Source organism: Centroberyx gerrardi, chromosome 13 (assembly GCF_048128805.1).
Source record: "Centroberyx gerrardi isolate f3 chromosome 13, fCenGer3.hap1.cur.20231027, whole genome shotgun sequence".
Classification (NCBI taxonomy): Eukaryota; Metazoa; Chordata; class Actinopteri; order Beryciformes; family Berycidae; genus Centroberyx; species Centroberyx gerrardi.
This window is the reverse complement of record NC_136009.1, coordinates 21,053,463-21,075,664: the sequence shown is the minus strand read 5'-3', so window position 1 is coordinate 21,075,664 and position 22,202 is coordinate 21,053,463. Positions and strand designations below refer to the sequence as shown.

The 22,202-nt window shown below is 39.0% G+C and overlaps 1 protein-coding gene across 1 annotated transcript; it reads left to right on the top strand.

Moving 5' to 3' along the window:
• Window positions 1-1,852: 1,852 nt before the first annotated feature.
• LOC139926505 (macrophage mannose receptor 1-like) lies at window positions 1,853-21,806 on the top strand. Its single transcript, XM_078287965.1, has 31 exons — window positions 1,853-1,974; window positions 2,533-2,889; window positions 3,186-3,356; window positions 3,686-3,841; window positions 5,345-5,455; window positions 6,261-6,398; window positions 6,550-6,726; window positions 7,278-7,432; window positions 7,634-7,747; window positions 8,074-8,189; window positions 8,362-8,510; window positions 8,603-8,802; window positions 10,377-10,492; window positions 11,022-11,094; window positions 11,228-11,381; window positions 12,730-12,768; window positions 13,110-13,273; window positions 13,402-13,463; window positions 14,040-14,140; window positions 14,310-14,452; window positions 14,669-14,774; window positions 15,128-15,255; window positions 15,369-15,413; window positions 16,499-16,601; window positions 18,279-18,511; window positions 19,226-19,391; window positions 19,950-20,114; window positions 20,425-20,541; window positions 20,662-20,817; window positions 21,010-21,039; window positions 21,209-21,806. Exons 1-31 carry the CDS (start codon window positions 1,872-1,874, stop codon window positions 21,451-21,453), a joined length of 4,293 nt encoding a protein of 1,430 aa, XP_078144091.1. The 5' UTR covers window positions 1,853-1,871; the 3' UTR covers window positions 21,454-21,806.
• The last annotated feature ends 396 nt before the right edge of the window (window positions 21,807-22,202 follow it).

Below are 22,202 nucleotides of genomic sequence, written 5' to 3'. Positions count from 1 at the left end.
CATTCCTTTCTCTAATACCTAACACTCCTTTTTCTCTCACCCTTTTTATAATCACCTATAAAAGGCATGCAAGGTGCAGTAACGACAACAGCAATGAAGAGAGTGGAATGATGGAGCAAAAGGTCTGACCATGAGACAATCTGAATATAACAAACAAGAAAATCCTACAAAATAAATGTTCTATGTGGTTGGTTTTTATTGCAGTTATGTTTCTGAGAAAATGTCTACCTCAAAAATTAGTAATTTCACAATTACTTGGTAGCACAAGCTAAACAGATTTTAAACTGTGAGGCTTTATGTTCAAAAAGAGAAAATGGCAAGAAATGAATCAGTGCAAAGCTCATCAAAAACTAAAATACTAACACTAGTGCAGCTACGACTACTACTACTACTACTACTAATAATAATAATAATGATCACAATAATCATAATAATCATAATAATAATCATCGATCACTAGAATATGAATAAATCAAATTCAGGATAGAGGTTCATATTCAGCACATGGCTGAGCCAGAGAATTACTAAAGAGGAAGTGAAACTACAGAATGCTATGATACATATAAAGGAAGAGTTGGGATTGACAAACTGTAGACCACAAGATCTAAATGTGTCCGCCCCAAAACAGGATATTGTATTGCTACATTCAGGACGTACAAGATGTTCTCTTCATCAGCAAAGTGTGGTATTACTCTGGTCTAATAACCTGACATGGAAGCTTGTGCATCCTTAATACTATCTTAACATTTCCTGTGTACAGCCTTCATCGATTTATAAGTTTTGTTCATGCATGTGTGTGCTCTTGAAATGCTTTTTAGTGTTGTACACAAACTCACTCAGGATAAGGAAGAAGCAGAAATATAGCAACTTTTCTCATTTATAGAATACAACTTCTAAGGTATGCTCCCTTTGTAAGAGATATACTGAAAAATACATTTTTGTTGTGAAACAGTGTACGCACCAGGAAGTAAGCCAGAAATCTCAGCAATTGGTGAAGTAATCATTGTTATCGATCAACAGCACTATCAAACCCCAGTTATAATGCAGTCATTTATTCTATGGGATAGATAAAGTATTACTTATTGCACCTTTAAAAAGCATGAAGAATTAAAAAATTGGCTCATGTGCTCCAGTCTGGCTTTGCAAAACGTGGAGGCAAAATCACAGGCAGAGTTAATGAATATAAATTAAGCTTTGAATAGAAAGTATATGGCTTAACAGACTTTAATCCATACATAAACAAGCAGAACCTGATTTGATCAGATAGATTGATAGGTGACTTTAGTTGATCTTTCTATCAGTCACCTCTGTCCACTTTTTCCTCAGGTCAGATGAGTCATGTTTTGGTTCAATTTCTTCCACATATTTCTTCATCCTAGCTGGCTGGGATTGCAGAGGCCACTTGCTGGAGCGTGACACCAGCACTTCCTTCTGCCCACGTTGTATAGTAATCTTGTGTGTGTATGTGCAGTATCCACTGGTGTCCGACTTGCATGCACATAAAAATGTGTGTGCATGCGTGTGCATGTTTGTGTGTGTGTCATGTGTTTGAGGGAATTGCACATAATTTGCAAATGTAAAAAAGCCACATCATTGCCACATGGAGCAGCATCAGCATTTGGTTTGCAGAGAAGTGAGGGTGGGCAGTCGTCCACTCGCAACCCCCCAACACCCCCCACCCCCCACCTGACCCCACCCCGCCCTGACTCCCCCGTTCACCAGAAAAATTTTGAAACTTGTCAATTTGTAACATGACACTTATTCATTGAAAAAAAAAAAAACGTGACAGGATGTCTCAATGCTGTTAAGATTCCCTCGTTTTCATGAACATGCTCATAGCCAATAAGTCCTCTGCTAGCAATGCATGGACAATGTCTGCTGGTGTAAGACATAACAGAAGAATGCTAACCATGAGGATAAGTGTTGCAGCTTTTGTGCTCCTCATCCAAACATCCCAGTGTTTGGCTTCAAATGGTACAGTATGCCATAAAGCTTTTTTGTGTAACATGTATGTGAGGCCTTTTTTTCCTTGGTTGTCAAGAGTTTGTTTGATGATTTTTAGTTTATTTTGTGAATTATTATTGTGAATTGATATCTCATCCTTATAGGCCGTATAAAAAAAATCTAAATATGGGCCAGACACAGACTGGCACAACATCAATGATAGACTGTATTGAGTTGTTAGAAGGATGCTCTGGATTCCTCTGCATATCACAGTCAAGCAGAGAGGAAGCTGCTGAAGAGAGAAGAAAACAACACTGATTTTTTTTTTGTTGTTGTTCCAAAATGAGAAACTTTTTACAAAGTTATTGTTGATATAACAGCAAAATTCATTTTGGAAAAAACATTTAAGATAGGACTGCAAGACTAAACTACTGAGTGATAAATTTCAAGTTTCTCCTCCAAATGAACATATAACATTTTGGAATGAAACCCTTCATGTGTTAGGCTGTTGAAAATCTAATTTTGTACTAGACAATGGTACAAAAATACTGTACTTATACTAATTCCTTGAATAATCTTTCTCCACAGATTCACCATTCTCACTCATTAACAAGGCCACTGGTTTTTGTTTGGTGAAAAAAGGAACCCGCTGCTATGATGTGCGCTGGACAACTGGTGACCGACTTTTCAGTCCTGTGTCCAGAAAGTGCCTGGGAGTCCAGGGGAAAAGTGTGGGAAGTGAAATAAACCTCTATGATTGTTCTGAAAGCAGCGACCTGCAAAAGTGGGCATGCAAGAATGAAACACTTCTTGCTCTCAAAGACCAAGAGCTTTACATAGACTTCAAAGCAGAAGACTCAATAGTTCTTTCCAAAGAAGTAGGGCCAAACAGCCACATCACAATTTCAGGAACATCCAGTGGAGCTTGCACAAGAACATATAGAGGTACAGTATGAAACACTCTGGTTGAAAAAGACAGTACAGGCACAGATTGATTTTGATGATTGGAGCACTCTTCCTTTAAACTGACTCATGAGATATTGTTTGCTAAGTCACTTGTGTGTCTCGAGCAAGTCAATGTTACGGAGAAGATAAAACAAAAGTATGATTTAGGCCCTGTCTGAAATTAGAAGCCAGTAACACATTATATTTTGATGTAGATTGTCATATATTCTCTAAAATGGCTTATTAGTTCAATTAAAGAGGTTTCTACTCAACTCATCTCCTATTTTCCCTTTTAGAACTTTACACCATTGAAGGAAATGCAGCTGGCAGGCCTTGCATGTTTCCCTTCCTGTACAAAGACCGGTGGTTTGCAGACTGCACCACATATGACTCCTCAGTAAGGCGTTCTTGGTGTGCAGTTGAAACAAGATTTGATCATGAACTCTGGGGCTACTGCCCAACTGCTTGTGAGTATTGTCTATGAAAAGACTCAGCATATTTAAATCGCATGCATTATCTTGTGCACATTATTTGGAAGCAAGTAACCAATCTAGTTGTCAGCTGAGAACACATTTTCCAGTTTTTGTGTCTTCAGGCAGTTTAATTTTTCTTCAGAGCATCCATTAGATAATATGCTGCTCTGATGCATGACCTACCGCTATTTTAGTGTTAGTCAACCTCTTTGATGCCTAATGCAAAGTAAGGTATAAAGGCCATTTTAGGTGAGAAGAATCCATCAAAGGTTTTAATGACTGAAGAATTAGCTTTTCCATATTTCTGTATCTACTTTTCCCAGCCACAGAACACTGGAAGAAAAATATTGTAACAGGAGCATATTACCAGATCAACACACAATCAGCTCTGAGTTGGCCTCAAGCTCAGACCAGCTGCAAACAGCAAGGTGCCTCCCTGCTCAGTGTCACCGATCCCAATGAGCAGGCTTACTTCACAGGTACAGTGCCCCCTGTGGATATCTGCTTGTAGTGATAAAGCAAGTGTGCATTTGTAAATGTGACCCAACATGGAGAAACTTTTTATGATGTAAAATGAATGTCCTGTCAAGTTCAATGAGCCTCGGTTCATGGCATTTGGTTATAAATGCATCACATTATATACGGTCATACATGCACTGTTTTTGATAAACTGAAAGGATATTTCAAGAGAATTATACAAATTATGGATCCATTTATGGAAAAAACAAAATCTAAGAATCCAGAATCCAGATCCAGATCCAGAAGACTTACTATCTCTAGTTACTTATGATCTATTACAAAGTATGACAATTTATTTTAACTTTGTGGTGATAATCATTCTTAATTAAAGAGTAACCCCAAACCCCAAATCCCCTTATCTTTGGTACCAGGTGATGTCATCACCTGTACTCTATAAAAGGTGACATCACCTGGCACCAAAGATCAGCCAATAGCAGATGCCAATTTCAGTAGCATGCTTTGTTACCATTAGAGGTCAGGCTTTACACAGATTTGGGTTTGGGATTTAGTTACTCTTTAATCATAAATGTAGGTGTCACTTTTGTCAAATGGTGGAAATTGCACTTTGGAATGAAATTCACTTTTCTTGTTTGACATATACCAGATATTCCATGTTATTTTATTTTATTAGGAATATGCTCTTACATAAGATTGCTTGGTGGGAATTTCTACTCCATGTAGTATTGGCCCTTCAACAGAAGCTAGTTAGTTAGTTCTGCAGGAAGATAATCTTTGAGAGGGCTGGGGTTAGTCACAGGTCCTTTTTTATCTTAAAGGTGCAATAAATAGAATTTTTCTTTTCTCGCCAGCACAAAATGACCATAATATATCTGCTGGAGTTTGACAGGGTTGCTGAGATTTCTGGCTTACAAAATTCACTTTCCTCCAAAAACTCCCCACACATTGAATTTTCAAGACTCTCCCAATCCCCCAAGACATTTGACTTATATATGACTTACATGTGACAATTATTTGTGTCAACTACAGGCCACCATAAACTGCCAAGAAGTGTTGTTGTTGTTGCAATTCCTTAAATGCTGATAGAGGGTGACAAGTCATAGCTTTTTAAAAGGAAAACAACTACCCCAAAACACTGTTAAAAAAACAGCTATTGGCAATGTACCTTGCATTTCTGGGGCTATTTTGTTTTTTGGTGGTGTATTTTTGCATTTTTTGTATTGATAAATTAAATGTACACTTGGATGTTATCCTCATGTTACCCTATGGTGTATTTTGGCACTGTTTGTGTTGATAAATTGAACGTGCACTTGGATATTATCCTCTTGTGCAATGATCACACTGACTATTATGACTGACTACTAGAAAAGAAGAACAATTTCTTTACTGTCATTTCCCTTTTTCTTGTCTCTCTCAACCACACACACACACACACACACTCACTCACTCACTCACTCACTCGCACACACACACACACACACACACACACACACACACACTCACAGCACTATTGGGTGCAGAAAACTATCGACTTTGGATTGGGCTGGTCCTGGACCAGGAACATGGATGGCAGTGGACTGATGGGAAGCCCTTCCGGTATCTGAGATGGGATTCTGGTAAGGTTTCCTTCCAGCACATTACAGATACACTAATAGCTTACTTATTACATTCTTGTTTGAGGAAACAGTAAACTTGACGAAACTTGACTTAGTATATATATTAGTATATATATAGTGAACTTGGGATCAAGATGGTACTGTTTGTGGTTTATGTACTTTTCCCACATGTCCTGCTGGAGTTCCCTTGAGCAAGGCCCCCAACACCCAAGCTACAGTCCAGCAGTTCACTGGCCAGCAGTACAAGAGTAGTTGTAGTAGGCAATGTGAGCGTGTGTAATCCTAACTCCACCCTGCATCTACTGCCCACCAATTCTTATAATAACAAGAATACTTCCTTTTGGTTGTTCCTGAAACAAGAACCAGCCTTTAGCACTGGAACAGCCTCCTCAAGAATATTAGGGCAGTAGCACTACTGACATTTTTAAACAAAGGCTGAAAACACCTTGTTAACCTTGCTTTTGAGGCACAGTCTTATGGAGCACACAATTTCCCACATTTTTCCACTTTCCTCTTGCATTGTTATTCCTCCTTTACTTTTATCACTTGATTATATTCTTTTAATTAGATGAAATGTGATTTATAAATACAGTTTGATTGATAACAATGCTCTTTGTCCATTTCCCTGGTTAAATAATGGTAAAAAAATAAATAAAAAAAAAAAGGTAAAATTTGACACCTCTGGGACATACAGCATCTCATAACTGATGTGGAGCTGTTTACAAGGACATCATGTCATGGGGCGTCCCCTTGTTCTGGATGTTGCAAAGTAAGAACTGCAAGTTAAGTCCTCATCTGTTTTTAGGAAATCCACTTCCTAATCCGGGACACAACTGTGCAATTGTTGATTCCAGTGTACAGTACTACTGGCAAAGTTCATCCTGCTCCAAGAGGTTGGGGTACATCTGCTACAAAGAAGGGACCTTGCCACCTCCTGTTCATGGTACAGAAAAAGTATTCAATTCTATTCTATTTTATTCTATTCTAGAATCAGCCCTCTTTTGTTTACAGTGTTACTGAATTGTTTCTTGGTGTAACGCTTTCACAATATGAGTATCATTCAGTCCCTGTTTCTCTGTTATTTTTATGATCAGTTGAGACAGGATTTTGTTCAAGCCCTTGGATCGCCTACAGTGGCCACTGCTTCCATCTTCAGCGTGCTCAGAAAACATGGACTGATGCTCAGACTGAATGCCGTAAAGAAGGAGGAGACCTGGCGAGCATCCACAATGTGGAGGACCAAAGCTTTGTCATCTCTCAACTTGGATACGGTACATGAAGAAACTAGGCACAAAAGTTGATATAATCACAGTTCCCACTTCGTCACAAGACAAAGCTTATTTTGGGGTCATTGAAGGGTGTTATCTGTGTCTGTTGTAAAAATAACTTCTTTGAAACTATACTGAATCTTTTTCCATATTCCATATGAGATCCAAAGAATTCACCAAATCTTAACTGAATAAGAAGGGAGAACGACACCCAAAGCCTTAGAAAACCATGCTCAACATTTTTAAGATAGGATATGAAAGTACAGTTAACAAAGCATAGAAATATAAACAAAATCAAAGGTAGAGCTTCTCTATGATGCTAATTTTAAACCATTTTTTCCACAATGGCTAAACAATTTGCATTACTATGGCTACTGACCGATTTATAGATGTCTGCAGTTTTACATTTATCAACGTACAGATGATACCAATAATTCCAGTAAGTCCAGTACACAGAGCATGAAAATATCTGTCATTCAATATTTAGGCTATATATTAATAGATGGCTTCTGGTTTATTGAACAAGGAGCATTTTCCTCTGTTCATGTCTGCAGCAACCACTGATGAGCTGTGGATTGGACTGAATGACAGGAAGACAGAGGGGCTGTTTGACTGGGGTGACCACTCTACAGTCACCTTCACCAGCTGGGAGTTTGGGAAGCCTAGTGCCTCCACTGACCAAGAGGACTGTGTTCTCATCAGGGGACAGGCAGGGAGCACCACATTTTTCAAATTTAACCATCGTCCTGTTTAATTGAATGTTCAGTATATTTATGTATGTGTAGCCTATCTTTGAAGTGTACAGGTTTAGTATTGACTTTTGACTTTAACGGCTGACTATTGTGTCCATCCAGTAGACTACATCCAATCTATACATATATATACGTTTTATGGTACTTTTCTCTTGTAGAATGGTAACTGGGCTGACCGTGCGTGTGAGGAGAAACATGGCTTCATCTGTATGAAGAGCAGTGCCTCCACACCCTCTGGAGATGAACTGGACCTGAATATAGGTTGCAAGCCTGTGAGTGAGGTTTACTTCTTTTAATATACGATAAAAGTAGCCACATCTACATCTGGACTATCATGGTGCATGATTTAGACCGAAAGTTTAACCTTGAAATTCAGTTGGATCATTACATTCAGATAGGAAATTAGTTAGGCATGTCTATTTCAAATGGATATAAATGTTCCAAACAAAGCATATCAAACTATGGTATTGACAGCAGGTAACTAAAGTCCTTGGTTGACAAAATAACACTTTTAAAAACTGGATAATCTTTGTTTGAAGTAGAACTCCATTTAAATCAGCACTGGTCAAGGATGTGCTTGTATTTTCCTGTACTCCAGGGTTGGAAAAGGCATGGCTCCTATTGCTACTTCATAGGGTCAGAGACAAAGACGTTTGATGAAGCTAAAGATGAATGCAAGAGCTCAGACTCCTACTTGGCTGATGTTTCAAATGGGTAGGAACATTTACACATTTTTGATTATTACCAGACCTCAGAAGTTTACATGTACTGGGATTTACAAACAGAAATTGGAAAATAAAATATTTGTGATTACACTATTTTTAAATGTTTGGAAGGATGATTCAATGCAACCAGTGATAAAATAAACTTTTCTAAATATTTCCAGAGTGGATAATGCATTCCTTGTCAGCTTGGTGGGGATCAGACCAGAGAAGTACTTCTGGCTCGGACTCTCAAACCAGAAAAACATTGATGATTTTGTGTGGACCAACGCAAATTCAGTGAAATTTACTCATTGGAATGCTGAAATGCCAGGTATGGAGAAATTTAAAATTTCATTTATAAGGTATTGTAGAAACTGAGTCTTCACAATTTACATTTTCCAATTTTTCCCTCAACAATGCAAGGACACCAACAGGGCTGTGTTGCCATGATAACTGGGATTTTTGCTGGACTCTGGGATGTGCTGCCCTGCACCAATAAGGAGAAATACATCTGCAAGCACCTGGCAGAGGGGGCAGTTTTAACCCCTGTCCCACCAACTCTTGCCCCTCCCAGGTGTGCCGATGGCTGGAGTCCTGTGGGATCAAGGAACTTCTGCTATAAGGTACAGCCACAATAAATAAAGGTTGAACTCAGCTGAACACAATTGAAATATACAGTATTTTACCCCGTATCACCTATAACACAAGAGGCACTTGAGCTACCTAATGTCCCACCATAATGACCATGATATATTAAACATAGCCAGTTATGCATAACAAATGAATGCATTAATTAGCAAATATTTATACCGTATTTCCTCTAATAGTGGCCGGTAGTCAATTAAAAGCCAGGTCTCCGATAATGGCCGGGGCCGTGGTCGACGCGAACAAATAAAGGCCAGCCCCAAATACAGGCCGGGGAAAAAAACAAAGGAAACAAGACTAGGTCAAAACCTAGTATATGGCTGGACCGTGTCCGTCTCCTCTCTCCACCGCTGTCCTCTCCGCCACGCCCACGGCCCGCATTGATCCTCCCGATCCAAGCCCCGGGAAAACGCCGTTCGCCGGGAACAAATCGGCGCCCAGCTATCGGCACTGGCCGGCACCGTGCCCCCGGGAAACTCCGGGAAGCGTTGGCAGTAAGCCCTCGGCGCGCCGAAACCTCCATGCTTGTCTGTGTCTCTCTCTCCGCCGACAGAACAGAGGGCTGTCAGGTGGACTTGCGCATCGAAATAAACGGCGATATGATATAATTGTATAGATTCTACTTTAGCTTCAGCTTACATGCAAACAACGATGGATACCGGTAAACTTCTGGTGCCTGTTTGTAACTGTAGTTTGTAGTAACGTACGCCACAAGATGGCAGTATGCCACAAGATGGCTCGGCCGGCGGAAGTCTCTGGAGCATGCCGTCGTCGATTACCGTAATTATCGGTAATGCATTGCAGTAACACAAAAACGGCTACCTAACGTACCCCAACAGAAGCAGATCAGAAAACAAGGAGGCTTCATACTAAAATATTAGCAAATATATTTATCAAACAGAGGGTATTAGAAATAAAGGCCTGTCTCTAATATAAGCCTGCTTCCAAAAAAGGCCTGGTACCCTCTGCAGTTGAGGTAAATAAAGGCCTGGGCCAATATTAGAGGAAATACGGTATGTCAACATACTTGTCTTCACATATCACTAGGGCAGTATTAATATGAACTCCACATCTTAAAACAGTAAGGATAAATTATAGTAGTTTCAAGAAAATCAATTTTCCTCATTAATATGCAAATTTATGCAGCAAGGTTCTCATGATCACAATCATCTACTTTACAGGGGGTACTGTGGTCGAAGTGTTAAGTTTCTATTATGTATTGTTCTTGAGTTATTGTGTCCACAAGAATGTGTCTACACACACAGACAAATGTCACCATGAAGACATAATGTCCCGCATGCCATGTACCATCGTGATGGGACAAAAAAATATGTCTACATGCTTGTGCTACTAGTCATGCACAGTCTTTTGAAAAATAGAAAATATGCACACATACACAGTGTAAATACAGTAAAACATTGTACATTTGGTTGTATTTTGGGGGTTATTATATGTAACTAAGGTGTCCCTTCAAATGATGCAGCAGAGTGAAGTGACCCTACCAAAGTCGGCCTAGTTTAATCAGGGCTGCACCTCTTCCCTTGTGTTTCAGTTCTTTACAGGACCACGTTCATCTGAGAAGACCTGGTATGAGGCCAGGGACTACTGCAGGGCCATTGGAGGAGATCTGCTCAGCATCCACAGTGCTGCTGAGCTAAGAGTTGGAGGGTATGACAGATTTTTATGGGAAAATACATTTTCTCAGTCTAAATCACAAATTGCAGCTGCAACAGTGGAGACCATTCCATCCCTAACTGAGCTAAAATAAATGAAATAGAGCTAAATTCGCCCTATTAGCCCAAATGAATGTCGATTTCCCATTGGCGGGAAATCTTCTCAGCGTACAGTAAATGACAAATCGAAACTGAAGAACAAAATACAAAACCTTCTCCTAAACATCAGCCAACGAGTGCTCAATCAAGAGAAAACTGGACATACGTCATCGTTACATGATTTCTGAGTAATGAAGGCCCTCAAACTTTTCAGAAATTAAAACTGTTATTGCTCGCTACCACTTGGGGCTGCCAAAGAACTCAATTGCCTTGTGCAGCTTTATAGGCATAAATAGCAGTGTACAAATATGTGTGCAAATATTCTAACTTGTATTTTAGATAACCACTAAATTAGGCAAAAGTTCTCTATTGAAACATTTTAAATTAAGGTTAGATAATCATTTATCTGATTTTGCACACTGTAGCTATGGAAAAGCCTGGATTGGGCTTAGTGCCCCTGACCCAATCACCGGTTATGTATGGAGCGATGGATCCCCAGTGAGTTACCTTCTTTTTAAATCTTACATCTAAGTTGAACCCTACATTCTTAGTTTGTTTATCATAGTCCAATTAAACGGATAATAAAACCTTGAGAAACTGTATTTTTTATTGCTGGTGTTTTTGTTCACAGCTAAATTTCCAACACTGGCAGAGTGGAGAGCCAAACAATCAAAATAATGTGGAATCTTGTGCTGAATTCAGCATATATAACTGGGATGACGACGGTTCTTGGAATGATGTGCACTGTGAAACTTACAATGACTGGCTGTGTCAGATCCGTGCAGGTACAGTTGAGAAAATGTGGGCTGATTCCATGTCTTTTGCCCTGTTTGGTCATCACAGGTTCAAGAAACAGTGAAGGCATACGCTTCTAATGTGTAATTATTAGTGCTCGGGCCAAGCACTCAATAAGAGCCACGTTTGTTTGTTTGTTCATTTGTTCGTTCGTTGGTTTGTTTGTTCCATTTTATGTTTTTCATCACCTAGTAGCATTACGCTAAGGAAGTTACTCTCTCTGCAAACCAGCAGTTTGCGTGTAATGCTTTTTGCCATGTGCAGTTCTTAGGAGAATTATGGTATGCACTGTTTAGGTGGCACAGAGACATTCACTACCAGGAAGCAGCAGTAGTGGCTAAATCAATGCATGAATCTAATATTTTGTTCAGGCAATATTCCAATATTGCATACCCCCCACTCCACCCCTCCACTCGAGCACCAATAAAGCACTAGTGCACTTGTTTAACCTTGATTTATCCAGGGAAAGCTGACTGAGCATACATATTCTTTTTCAACACTGCCTTGCTTCACATTTATACTGCTACATACTTTCCCACCTAGGAGATGCTAGCATAACCACAGTATTATACAGTTGGCCACTGCACAGCTCCACGGGTACAATTTGGAATTAAGTGCCTAGATCAAGGGCAACTTGACATCAATTGTTGAGGGAGAGAAGAATGCAATTTGCCTTCTCCACTCAGATTTTCAGTCAGTCTCGAGATGTCAACCAGCAACCGGGCCTTCTCAGTGTTCTACATTTCTATTTGTCCGATTGTCTGGAACAAGTGGAAAAAATATTTGGGCAAGTAGCATGTATTAATCACTTGCCTGAGTGGACAAATAAAAAGCGAACCGAGGGCTAGATGGAGTTTTCTTGTTAGACCTTTGTCCACTACAGGGCTAAAAGGGGTCAGCATGGGTTTATAGATTATCTGTCTCTGAAGTTCCTCAATTTGCAATTTGTTATATATTTTGTTGTCAACATATATAATTTTATTGATCTAGAGCTTTGATTTAGAATTGTGGAGAGTGAACATGATGCTGAGCTGAAGGACCAACCACCCCAGTCTATGTATCCTGTGTGGAATTCCATTTTTATTGTTAATAAGTTACAATAAAGAATGCATACATTGTCAACAAGCTTACCATAAGCAGTAAAAATTAAAACATAAAGGTAAAGATGACAAAGATGAAATTCTATATTTATGGTTGCTGTTTGGCTCAGGGTAAAGGTAGTCTTCCAAATACATACAGGTGGTCTCATTGCCAAACAAAAACACAACACCTGTGCTGTGCTCGTTTTCAGCTGACTTTTGTTCCGAGTGTAATTGTCTGTTGTCTGTGCTGTTACAGGAGTGACTCTAAAGCCACCTCCAAATGACACTGCCACTGGTGAGTTGCCATTCTATGACCACATTGATATACTTTTACTTTTCCGTCATTTAAATTAAGCTGTTAGCTAAAGCAGCTTACACTGAGTTCAATGTTTTGCTGAAGGACACTTCCACAGGACACATTGGTTCTAGTGGGCATCACACTGTGAACTTCTTCATTTTGAATATACTGTATGTTACCCGACCTTTATTTAGACAGGGTATAAAACATTAAAATAATTATATAAAAATAATTATTGTAAAAGAATACATAACAAAACAAACAGCACAGAAAATTAATGCATTGGACCCCAAAAAAAAAAACAAAAAAAAAAAACATCTATTCTAAACTTTTTGCAGAGAATAATGTCACTGCAGACGGCTGGATTAAATGGGGAGGAAATCAATATTATATTAATACGATTTCAATGGCCATGGAAGATGCTCGTCACTTCTGTCAACAGAGACATGGCGACTTGGTAGTTATCAACAGTGAAGCTGAAAACGTCTTTTTATGGAAACAGGTAGGCAGTGACATTTAAGGTACATTACTTGCATTGGTCAACAGTTACGGCATTCACATATTGAATTCAGCACATATAAAAAGTATGATGTAGTTTCTTACTGTGTATGTGTGTGTATGTATGTACAGATATCCAGACATTACTCGTCTTATTACATAGGCCTGACAGTGGATCTTGATGGAACATTTTGGTGAGTTTAAAATGAAATAAAAATGAGGGGGCCAATGAGGGGGCTTATTTTTAAGCATTAGTTACGTTTTCTCTGAACACCTAAGGCTGAATAAGAGATTTTCTTTGTTGTTAGTTTGGGTATACAGGTTGTGCAGAACATGGTTCATTGTTTACCCTGATTATGTTGATAGCTATGAAAGCTATAGGCTGTTTAGCTAAGATAAATCAAGGGTGGTAGTGGTTGTAAAGGACACTGTATGTCAAATTTCTAATTGTCATTAAGTTTGTGAGTAAAATTTTGTTGGATACAGTCACAATCATTCATTACTCATCCAGAGAGTACTCAACTCACAATTTTCAACTCATAAACCTTTATAAGCCATTTGAATGCTTCCGTTTGACTTCATAAGCTATTTAAACATTTTCAGTCTTTGTTCACTTGTAGGCTACTTTTATACTGTATCTGCCCTATACAGTATCCGTCTTCAATTAGTTTATTATGACTTTATATCAAAGTTTCAACAGTGATCAAAATAAACATGTCCACCATCAAGCTAGTATCATTTACAGACAACTGATTTGTCTGTGTTGCAAGGTGGATGAATGGTTCTCCAGTCGAGTTTCAAAGGTGGGCTGAAAATCAACCTGATTTTCAGAATAATGATGAGAATTGTGTCGCCATGACATACTATTCTGGTAAGTAAACTATAGAATGCTCGCACTGGCAAACATGCATGTGACAAATTTAACAAAGCATTAACCCTGGATCAGATGTTCAAATATGCTGCTTTCTAAATAAAACCAAAATGTATATATTGCATTGGTTTAAATTGAATTTAACGTTATATCTCTAATGTGCTCACAGGGTTCTGGCGTGATTATAATTGTGGTTGGGAGCACCAGTCCATTTGTAAGCGAGGTGGTTCAACGCCTGTCAACACCACTGCAGCCCCCACAGTGCCTCCTAAAGGTGGCTGCCCACTCAACTGGTCAAAATTTGACTCAAAGGTCAGAGGTCACTATTAACCTTCAAAGTAATTGAAAGGGATGGGAATACCTTTAGTTCAGATCTTCAGCGTGCAAAGCCTTATCTACCACTTTAGATGTCAGATGAATCAAGCTGTCTTTTTTGTCATATGGGATTGGGATCTGTTAACTTTATAAGGACAATGTTTGGGTGGCTGTGTTTGGTGTATTTTTCAGGAGTTTATTTCTTGTCAATAGTGTTACAACATAATTAACAACCGGAAGCTCACATGGGATGGAGCAAGGAGACATTGCAATGCAATGGGAGGAAATTTAGCCTCTATTGTCACGAGGCGTGTGCAAGGTTTGTTTTATTTGTTTTTAATGGGTACGCCTGTAATAGGATTTTGATATAAAAATACAATAAAATATATTTTTTTTAAATTTCTTTGGCATTTACTGTTACATAGGATCATTTATGGCATGGTAAATGAGCTAACAAGTTGAAACTGTTTTAATTTCATTGTGACGTAAGATAGAAATATACAAGGATTTCTATCAAGAACGTCTGAAAAAGGATTCTACATTGCACATGCACCCTTGAACGTGCTAAGCAACACTTGTATTTTGAGGACATTAGCCACAACTGAAAAAAAAAAAAAAACATCCACACACAAAAATGTCTAATGAAACTTGCATCATATGTTCAATTTTTAGCGTTTTTGATCACCCAAATGGCTGAGGCAGCTACTACAGACCTATGGATTGGTTTGAATAGTTTAAGAGGTGATGAATTTTACTGGACTGATGGGCGACCAAGGAGATACACCAACTGGGGCTATGCTGTAAGTGGACAAAATCTATATTCAGTATTGTGATGAGAAGTAAGTGAGTTGTATACAACAATGCTGTTTTTTGTTCATTTTTCTTTATAAACATTTCTGATAATCTGTTGTAGAAACATCTCCGTCGTCCAGGATCTTTCTATCAAAGATGGAATGAGGTAATATTTTCAAACTTGATTTTACAGTTCGATACCACTCAATTTAGTTATTGTAATGACTTAGAACAGACCAAACAGCATTTGTTGACATGAAAAACTCTCTCCCCCAGCTATAAACCAGAGAACACAAAAAGTTATGATGTCATACTGATTTCCCAGCTAACTGAAAGAAGAACAAGCACAGATCCTGTACAGACCCACGGCACGTGTTCAATTCAATGCGCTGAAGCATTGCAACACGGTTATCGGTTAAATAATTCCACTAACGTTATTTAAATACCACAAGGTAATAACGTTACCTACCGTTTCTGTAGGGCAGCAGAAGACGTGTTGTCGGGTTACTCGCGTTACACAGGCGAGTTTGGAGCAAATTGTGGAATGTTGCTGGCTTATGCTGCTGGTCTGTGCATCTCCAAATGATATGACGTGATGCGACATCAGGCGGATTAGAGATCGATTTAGATTAATTTCTCTACATAGACCAACTTTTTATTTTGTGTCAATGTATGGGAAACTGCATCTCTTAGTCAAAGACATCTCATGAAGCGACATCTCACTAAGCGTCACCTGACTGCCTGTCTAACTGACTAACTGCCTGACCTGAATTTCCTTTGTGATGCCCTCGGCTGCGTCGTGGGACAAAAAAAAAATCTCTTCACTGGCTATAAACCCTGGAGTTGCTCCATAGACTGTAAATGTGAGATTGACCTCGTTCTGTACACTGCTTGTTTGAAGTTTTATATCCAACTGAGTGTCATTATCAGTCCCAAACCATGATCCCTCCAAAATGCTGTCACAGTTGCAATTTCTATGTTCCCAAATTCACTTTCAGTGGGGATGTACATATGAATGACATCACAGAGATTAAAGGGGGAACAAACAATTTTTTTTTTTCCTACGGGAGAATTTATTAAAACAGACCAAACTGTCCAATGTGAGACATGCTCTATAACTAACCATAAAATATCCCTAAATCCCTCCAAAATTACATTGACTTCTGCCACAGTTGCAAATTACCTCTTTCCCCATTTTTCCTAACCATTTAACATAACAAATTCCTAACCATTCTCTTTGTCCCTCACCAGGAACAGTGTGTTGTGATGACCAGCAATCCTACCCTTGGGACTGGGAAATGGATAGTAAAGTCCTGCAATGACACAAATGGATTTGTCTGTCTTCGGAAAGTTGGTGAGCTCATCCTCTGCCCTTTCTCTTTGACACATTTCCTGTGAATTAGAACTGCAGACAAGAAAGATTTAATATTGTCCTCCAGTATTTCTTACATTAAGGGATTGAGTGAAGTTTTGTTGCTGGTCACATTCAACATCATGGCTTGCAAAGAAGTCTAAACCTTAAAACGCAAAAACAAACTGGTCAGGATTGTGAAAAAACCTTGCTAGGTTGTACTACCTAGTGAGCGTCCCATGTTTGGCATGCCTTGCACTACACTGAGTACTAGACAGACACCCTTAGACTAATGGCATTATGTCAGGCTGTGGCTAATTCAAAAAAGTGTCATGGCCCACGGAGGCTTAACTGAACTGAAAAGACAAATTACGATGTAGCTGACAGACAGCTGCAATTTGCGTCAGGCTACGTCTCACAAAACACATGGCAATGTTAGCTTTGCACAGTAACGTCAGCTGAAGAATTATTGTGAAAACAGTGGCTGTCATATACAACACAGCAAAGTACATACAATTATACAGACATGCACAAGTATACTCGAAACCTGATTGTGCCTAAGTGGGAGGAGAGGTGCACTACGGGGTGTGTTAGTAACGATGAAGCAGTGCAGTGCAAATTTTGGTGTCAAGGATTATGGGGATTTGTGCTTGCGTCGCCCACCTGCTCAGACCACGTCAAAATCACACGGCGCAAGCCCAGCCATGTTCTACACTATTTCCATGGCTTTAACAAGCAACACACGCATGAAAAGATCCTATCCAAATGCTTACCAACCGTTTCTGTGGATGATATAAATCCCTGAAGCATGAAAAATAAGATAGGCCTACAACATTTTTCATTCTAACTATTGGAGGATTGTGGAGGCGGCCACATCCTCTATAGATGTCAGGGACTGGCTGGTGGATGCTCCCCTCCCAGTGGTTCACCACCAACTTCTGTTTGGCTCTTCGGCTAATATCATTGAACGGTTTCCTATATTGGGCAATAGTTCTCCTAGGACCAGAGCAACACGTTAACCAAATGTGTTATGTCTTCCCAAGCTAATTTAACATAATCTGCCTCTGCTTATTTAAAATGTCATATACCTCCTAAGGACATCAGTTTCCTCTTAGGAGAAGCTTTAGCGGCAGAACTGCTCCAGAATGTTCTCCTCCATCAAATTAAAATTGTTAGAACACCATGGCGCACAGCATTTAAAGGGGACGAAAAGAGGTGTTTTGATTGGTCATGATTGAAGCCAGCCCTTATCACACCTGCTGATAACATATTCCTCCTAATCAAACCCTGTTTCCAACTGTGCCTCAGGTGTCCTGTTCTGGCCACTTCTGTTCTCCCAATTACAAAAAATCAGTCGCCATGCCCTGTGCGCTCATGCCTTGGGCCACTGATTCACAAAAATTGAGCCCTATAACTGAAAACCTTAGATGAATTATTTCATTTTTGCCTTTATTGACAGAGCAGTATAGATTGACAGGAAAGACAGGGCGGAGAGACGGGATGACATGCAGCAAGAGCCCTACCAGCTGAGCCACCAGGGTGTCCCGAGTTAGTTCATTTTTGTCAGGGAAATGGCTATTGGAAATGGAACTATTGAGTTTCGATAAACTGTTATGATGTCACAGTGCTCCTGTGAAAATAAAATCGCTTCACATCTGATTTCCCTCTTGCCCTCAACAGACCCAAGTATCAGAGTCTCACCAGATTTAACAACTCCTGACACCTATGTCAAGCTGGCTAATGACTCCATTAAGATTACGACTCAAAATATGACCTGGTATGATGCCAAGAAGCATTGTGAAGCTGATGGTGCCAAACTGGCTAGCCTGCGAAATGAGTGGACACAGGCCTATGTTGAGCTGCAGGCCATGAATCTCCAGGCTCCTCTGTGGATTGGACTGAACAAAGCCGAGGTACAGGGCAGGAAGTATCTCACAATAGCACAGAAAACTAACCTCTATAAATGTAGATAAACTCATACTGGCTACATTGACTAATTCCAGGGAATAATTGAATAATAATAATAACAATAAATGCTAACAATAATTTAATAATATATATATAATAATAATAATAATAATGCATAATTTAGTGATATAATTCATGGCTTTTATCAAGTTTTATTTCAAGTATTTGGTAAAAGTATTTAGGCCGATTAGGTTGATTATCTTCTCCGACCAATTAGCCCCACAGGAGCCAACCATTACAAGGGAGATCATTTCACCCACTTTTTTATCAGGGATGAGAAGTAACTGATTACAAGCAATGGGAATACAGAGACCTGATTTTGTTTTGTGAAATAATGGTAATTGGAAGCCATTAGTTACAGTTGAAACACAAAAATCTGATTACAGATACTTAAAAAAAAAAGGCAATTACTTGTTGGATTAATCAAAAAAATTATGACATGACGAATTAAATTCAATTACAGATTGTGAAATGGAATAGCTCCTTCATTTAGTGACATATGGATTTTTGAATCCATTTGGCAATCAAACAGTAAATTAAAATAATCACATTACAATCCTAAATTTCAATGTTATACTGACATATATTAATGATTACAATTTGAAGCAGGCAATTTATATTCTGTAGTTGAATGCATTTTGATCCATCCTTGCTTTCAGACTGCCGGTTATTTCAGGTATATTGATGGCTGGCACTTGAGCCTTGTCAATTGGGACGCAGGTGAACCAAGCAGTGACCGACCTTGTGTGTATCTGGATGTGGATGGAACGTGGAAGACTGCTTTCTGCAATCGGACTATGAACAGCGTTTGTGTGCAATCTACAGGTATGACAATTAGCAGGCCAATGTAATGTTATGTAATGTCATGTTAAATGCCAACATCATTCAAGTTTAAGTGATTATAAATGCCAGATTATCTATTGTCTCTATCAGAAGGTTTCTAAGTCATAAGTTAATTGTTTTTCAATACTACGAATCCTAGGCTTTTGCCTGATGTGGCACAGACATAGCATAGTTTGCTTGTTATATGACTACGATCTAGATCACAAAAGGTCAAAAAGGTGCTCAGGTCACTGCATTGGATCTCAAAGCAGGGAAATATCTAATTATTGGATCTTAAGGTTTACATCATCACTATCAAACTATCAAACAAAATGTTTTTATGACCTTCATTTTGAGTGGAGCTTTTCTGTATCGGTACATGTTTGTTTCAGTTCTTTCCTTGATTACACACCCTTTGTTTTATTCTTTTATCTATTCTGTATTCAGTGTTTTACTGTTATTTATTTTACATTTTTCTTGTTTATTGTAAAGCGCCTTGTAACCTTGTTAAGAAAGGTGCTATATAAATAAAGTTTATTATTATATCTCTCTCACTCACAGATGTGGCGCCAACAGAGTCACCCCATTACCCAGGAGTTTGCCCCGAAGAGGTGGAAATAGAGTACAGAGACAATTATGCCTGGCTACCATATAAGGGTCATTGTTATGTCTTCATCACAGACAAAATTGAATGGGCAGACGCAGCTGCTAGCTGTGTCAGACATGGTAAGGCACTCCGTCCAGAGAAAGCTTAACTCAGCAACGTTAGATCTATTGCCTTTCTTGTCTGTTTGGTGTCCTTTGGTATAAAGCAATCAGAGACTGGCTGGTTTGGTAAACATGAATTTGCTGTGTGCAGTTTACTGATGTCACATTACATGACTTCTGGGTATTGAAGTTCACATTTTTCAAGCAGTTACCTCTCACTTCCATTTGGAGTGAATTAGGCATCCATGTGCAAAGTTGTCTAGTACAGCTTTAAAGCAGTAATCAGTATTTAGTTTGGTTTTCATTAACAACTGACTTTTGTGTGAAGGTGGAACCCTGGCCAGCATTGAAGATCCCTTTGAGCAAGACTTCATCAAAAGAAATGTGGAAATATTTCAAGACAGCCAAAGCTCTTTCTGGATCGGCCTGTTTAAAACTCACAAAGGTACAATTTCAGAACAGAAAAGACAACAAATAGTGTAAATTATAGCTATATAAGGATATTATGTGGTTGTTCTGTCAAATTATCAAAGGCAAAATATACAGAATTTCTATTTGTCCCCAGGGAAGTGGTTGTGGTTAGACAAAACAGTCATGGACTATACTAACTGGGGTCCCGATGAGCCTGATGACGACAGTTATGGACAGATTCTGTTGGATGGGACATGGAGGACAGGCCGCCGCTGGCATGACAGAGCGTACATCTGTAAAACACTCAAAGGTGAGACCATTGCAGTGAATTTGTGATCTTTTCGTAATAATAGGAATGTGTAACAGGTGTAATCTTGTAACAGGAACTCATTAAGGAATTAATTAATGGCTGAAATTAATTTGTTTCTGTAAAATCATAGTCATCAATTATATTCCTTATGCAAGGTTAGTTATCTGATCACGTTTTCTGTGTTGCCCACAGTGATGCGGCAAGACCCATCACCAACAGGTGGTAAGTTACATCTCTTCTTCTCCTGTGGTCATGTAAAACATGATTGTAATATGTGGATTTAAAAAAACAAACAAACTTGGAGACGGTCATTTCTCTCTGACTTTGTTTTAATTTTGTTTCTAATTAAATTCCTATGACTAATCATCATCTACTTAATGAATCTGTGCAGGACATCTGATATTGGATCCCCGTCACCGTGTCCACACAAATTTGGCAGTTGTGCTGGTCATTACTGTCATTGCCATACTGGCAGTCATTGGATTCTTCCTGTACAAGAAGTCTGGTCGTCCCTTACCCACCTTTGACAACCCTCTGTACTTCGACGGTGAGCGGTCCCAGCCTGACGTGGTGGACACCAATAAACTGATAGAGAATGCAGAGGAAGAGAATCCTGAGCCTATTATAACTCTGTGATGTAAAAACTAGCAGAATCTAATGGGATATACACTGTACCTATGGCTGGCGGTCATTGGTGTTCTCTTATTTTTAAATGCAGTTATTTAACAATGAATACTTGTCATGAAGCATGAGGAGTTTCAGTGGAGTTGGCTATGTCTGGCCTCATGGAACAAAACAATTTAGGCTCTAGGATGTCTTATTGGGAATGATCAGTATTTGAAATATTTTACCTGAATCTGTGATTGAATGTATAGAATTGTATTTTTGTTTATACCCGCTTTGTTCATTGTTGATTGTTTGTGTTATTGAAATTTGTAGAATTCATATTGGCTGTCACTGGTTAATGAACATTAAACCAGACAATAAATATAAAATGTGTCTACAGGGTCATATTTTCACATCTAAAAGACAGTATTCAACATAAAAAATATAACATTACCTCTCTTTAGGTTTATACACGGAGACACTCCAATTAAAGCTTTGGCTTCAAATAGTACAAATGACACAGCTGAGAGTCATATTAAGCATCCACCAAAATATGAATAAAAAACTATTAGAAAATATAGCTCCTCTGATTGATTAGAAAATTTCCCAGGAATTTCAAGACATGGTCAGTTCACACTTGATTAACATCTTCCTGTCCAGTCCTACCTAGCTAGGCCACACAAACAATCTCACATTGCTACTAACAACAGAACCGAAAACGGTAGGAGACCGGGTTGATTCTCTTGAGGATCCTGAAGGGCCCGATGAAGCGAGGAGCC

Coding starts and splice junctions, on each gene's coding strand:
- LOC139926505 (XM_078287965.1), top strand. CDS start 1,872: ATGTCTGCTGGTGTAAGACATAACAGAAGAATGCTAACCATGAGGATA. Junction 8,511..8,602: donor TTGGAATGCTGAAATGCCAG/GTATGGAGAAAT, acceptor CAACAATGCAAG/GACACCAACAGGGCTGTGTT. Junction 15,256..15,368: donor ACACCAACTGGGGCTATGCT/GTAAGTGGACAA, acceptor AATCTGTTGTAG/AAACATCTCCGTCGTCCAGG.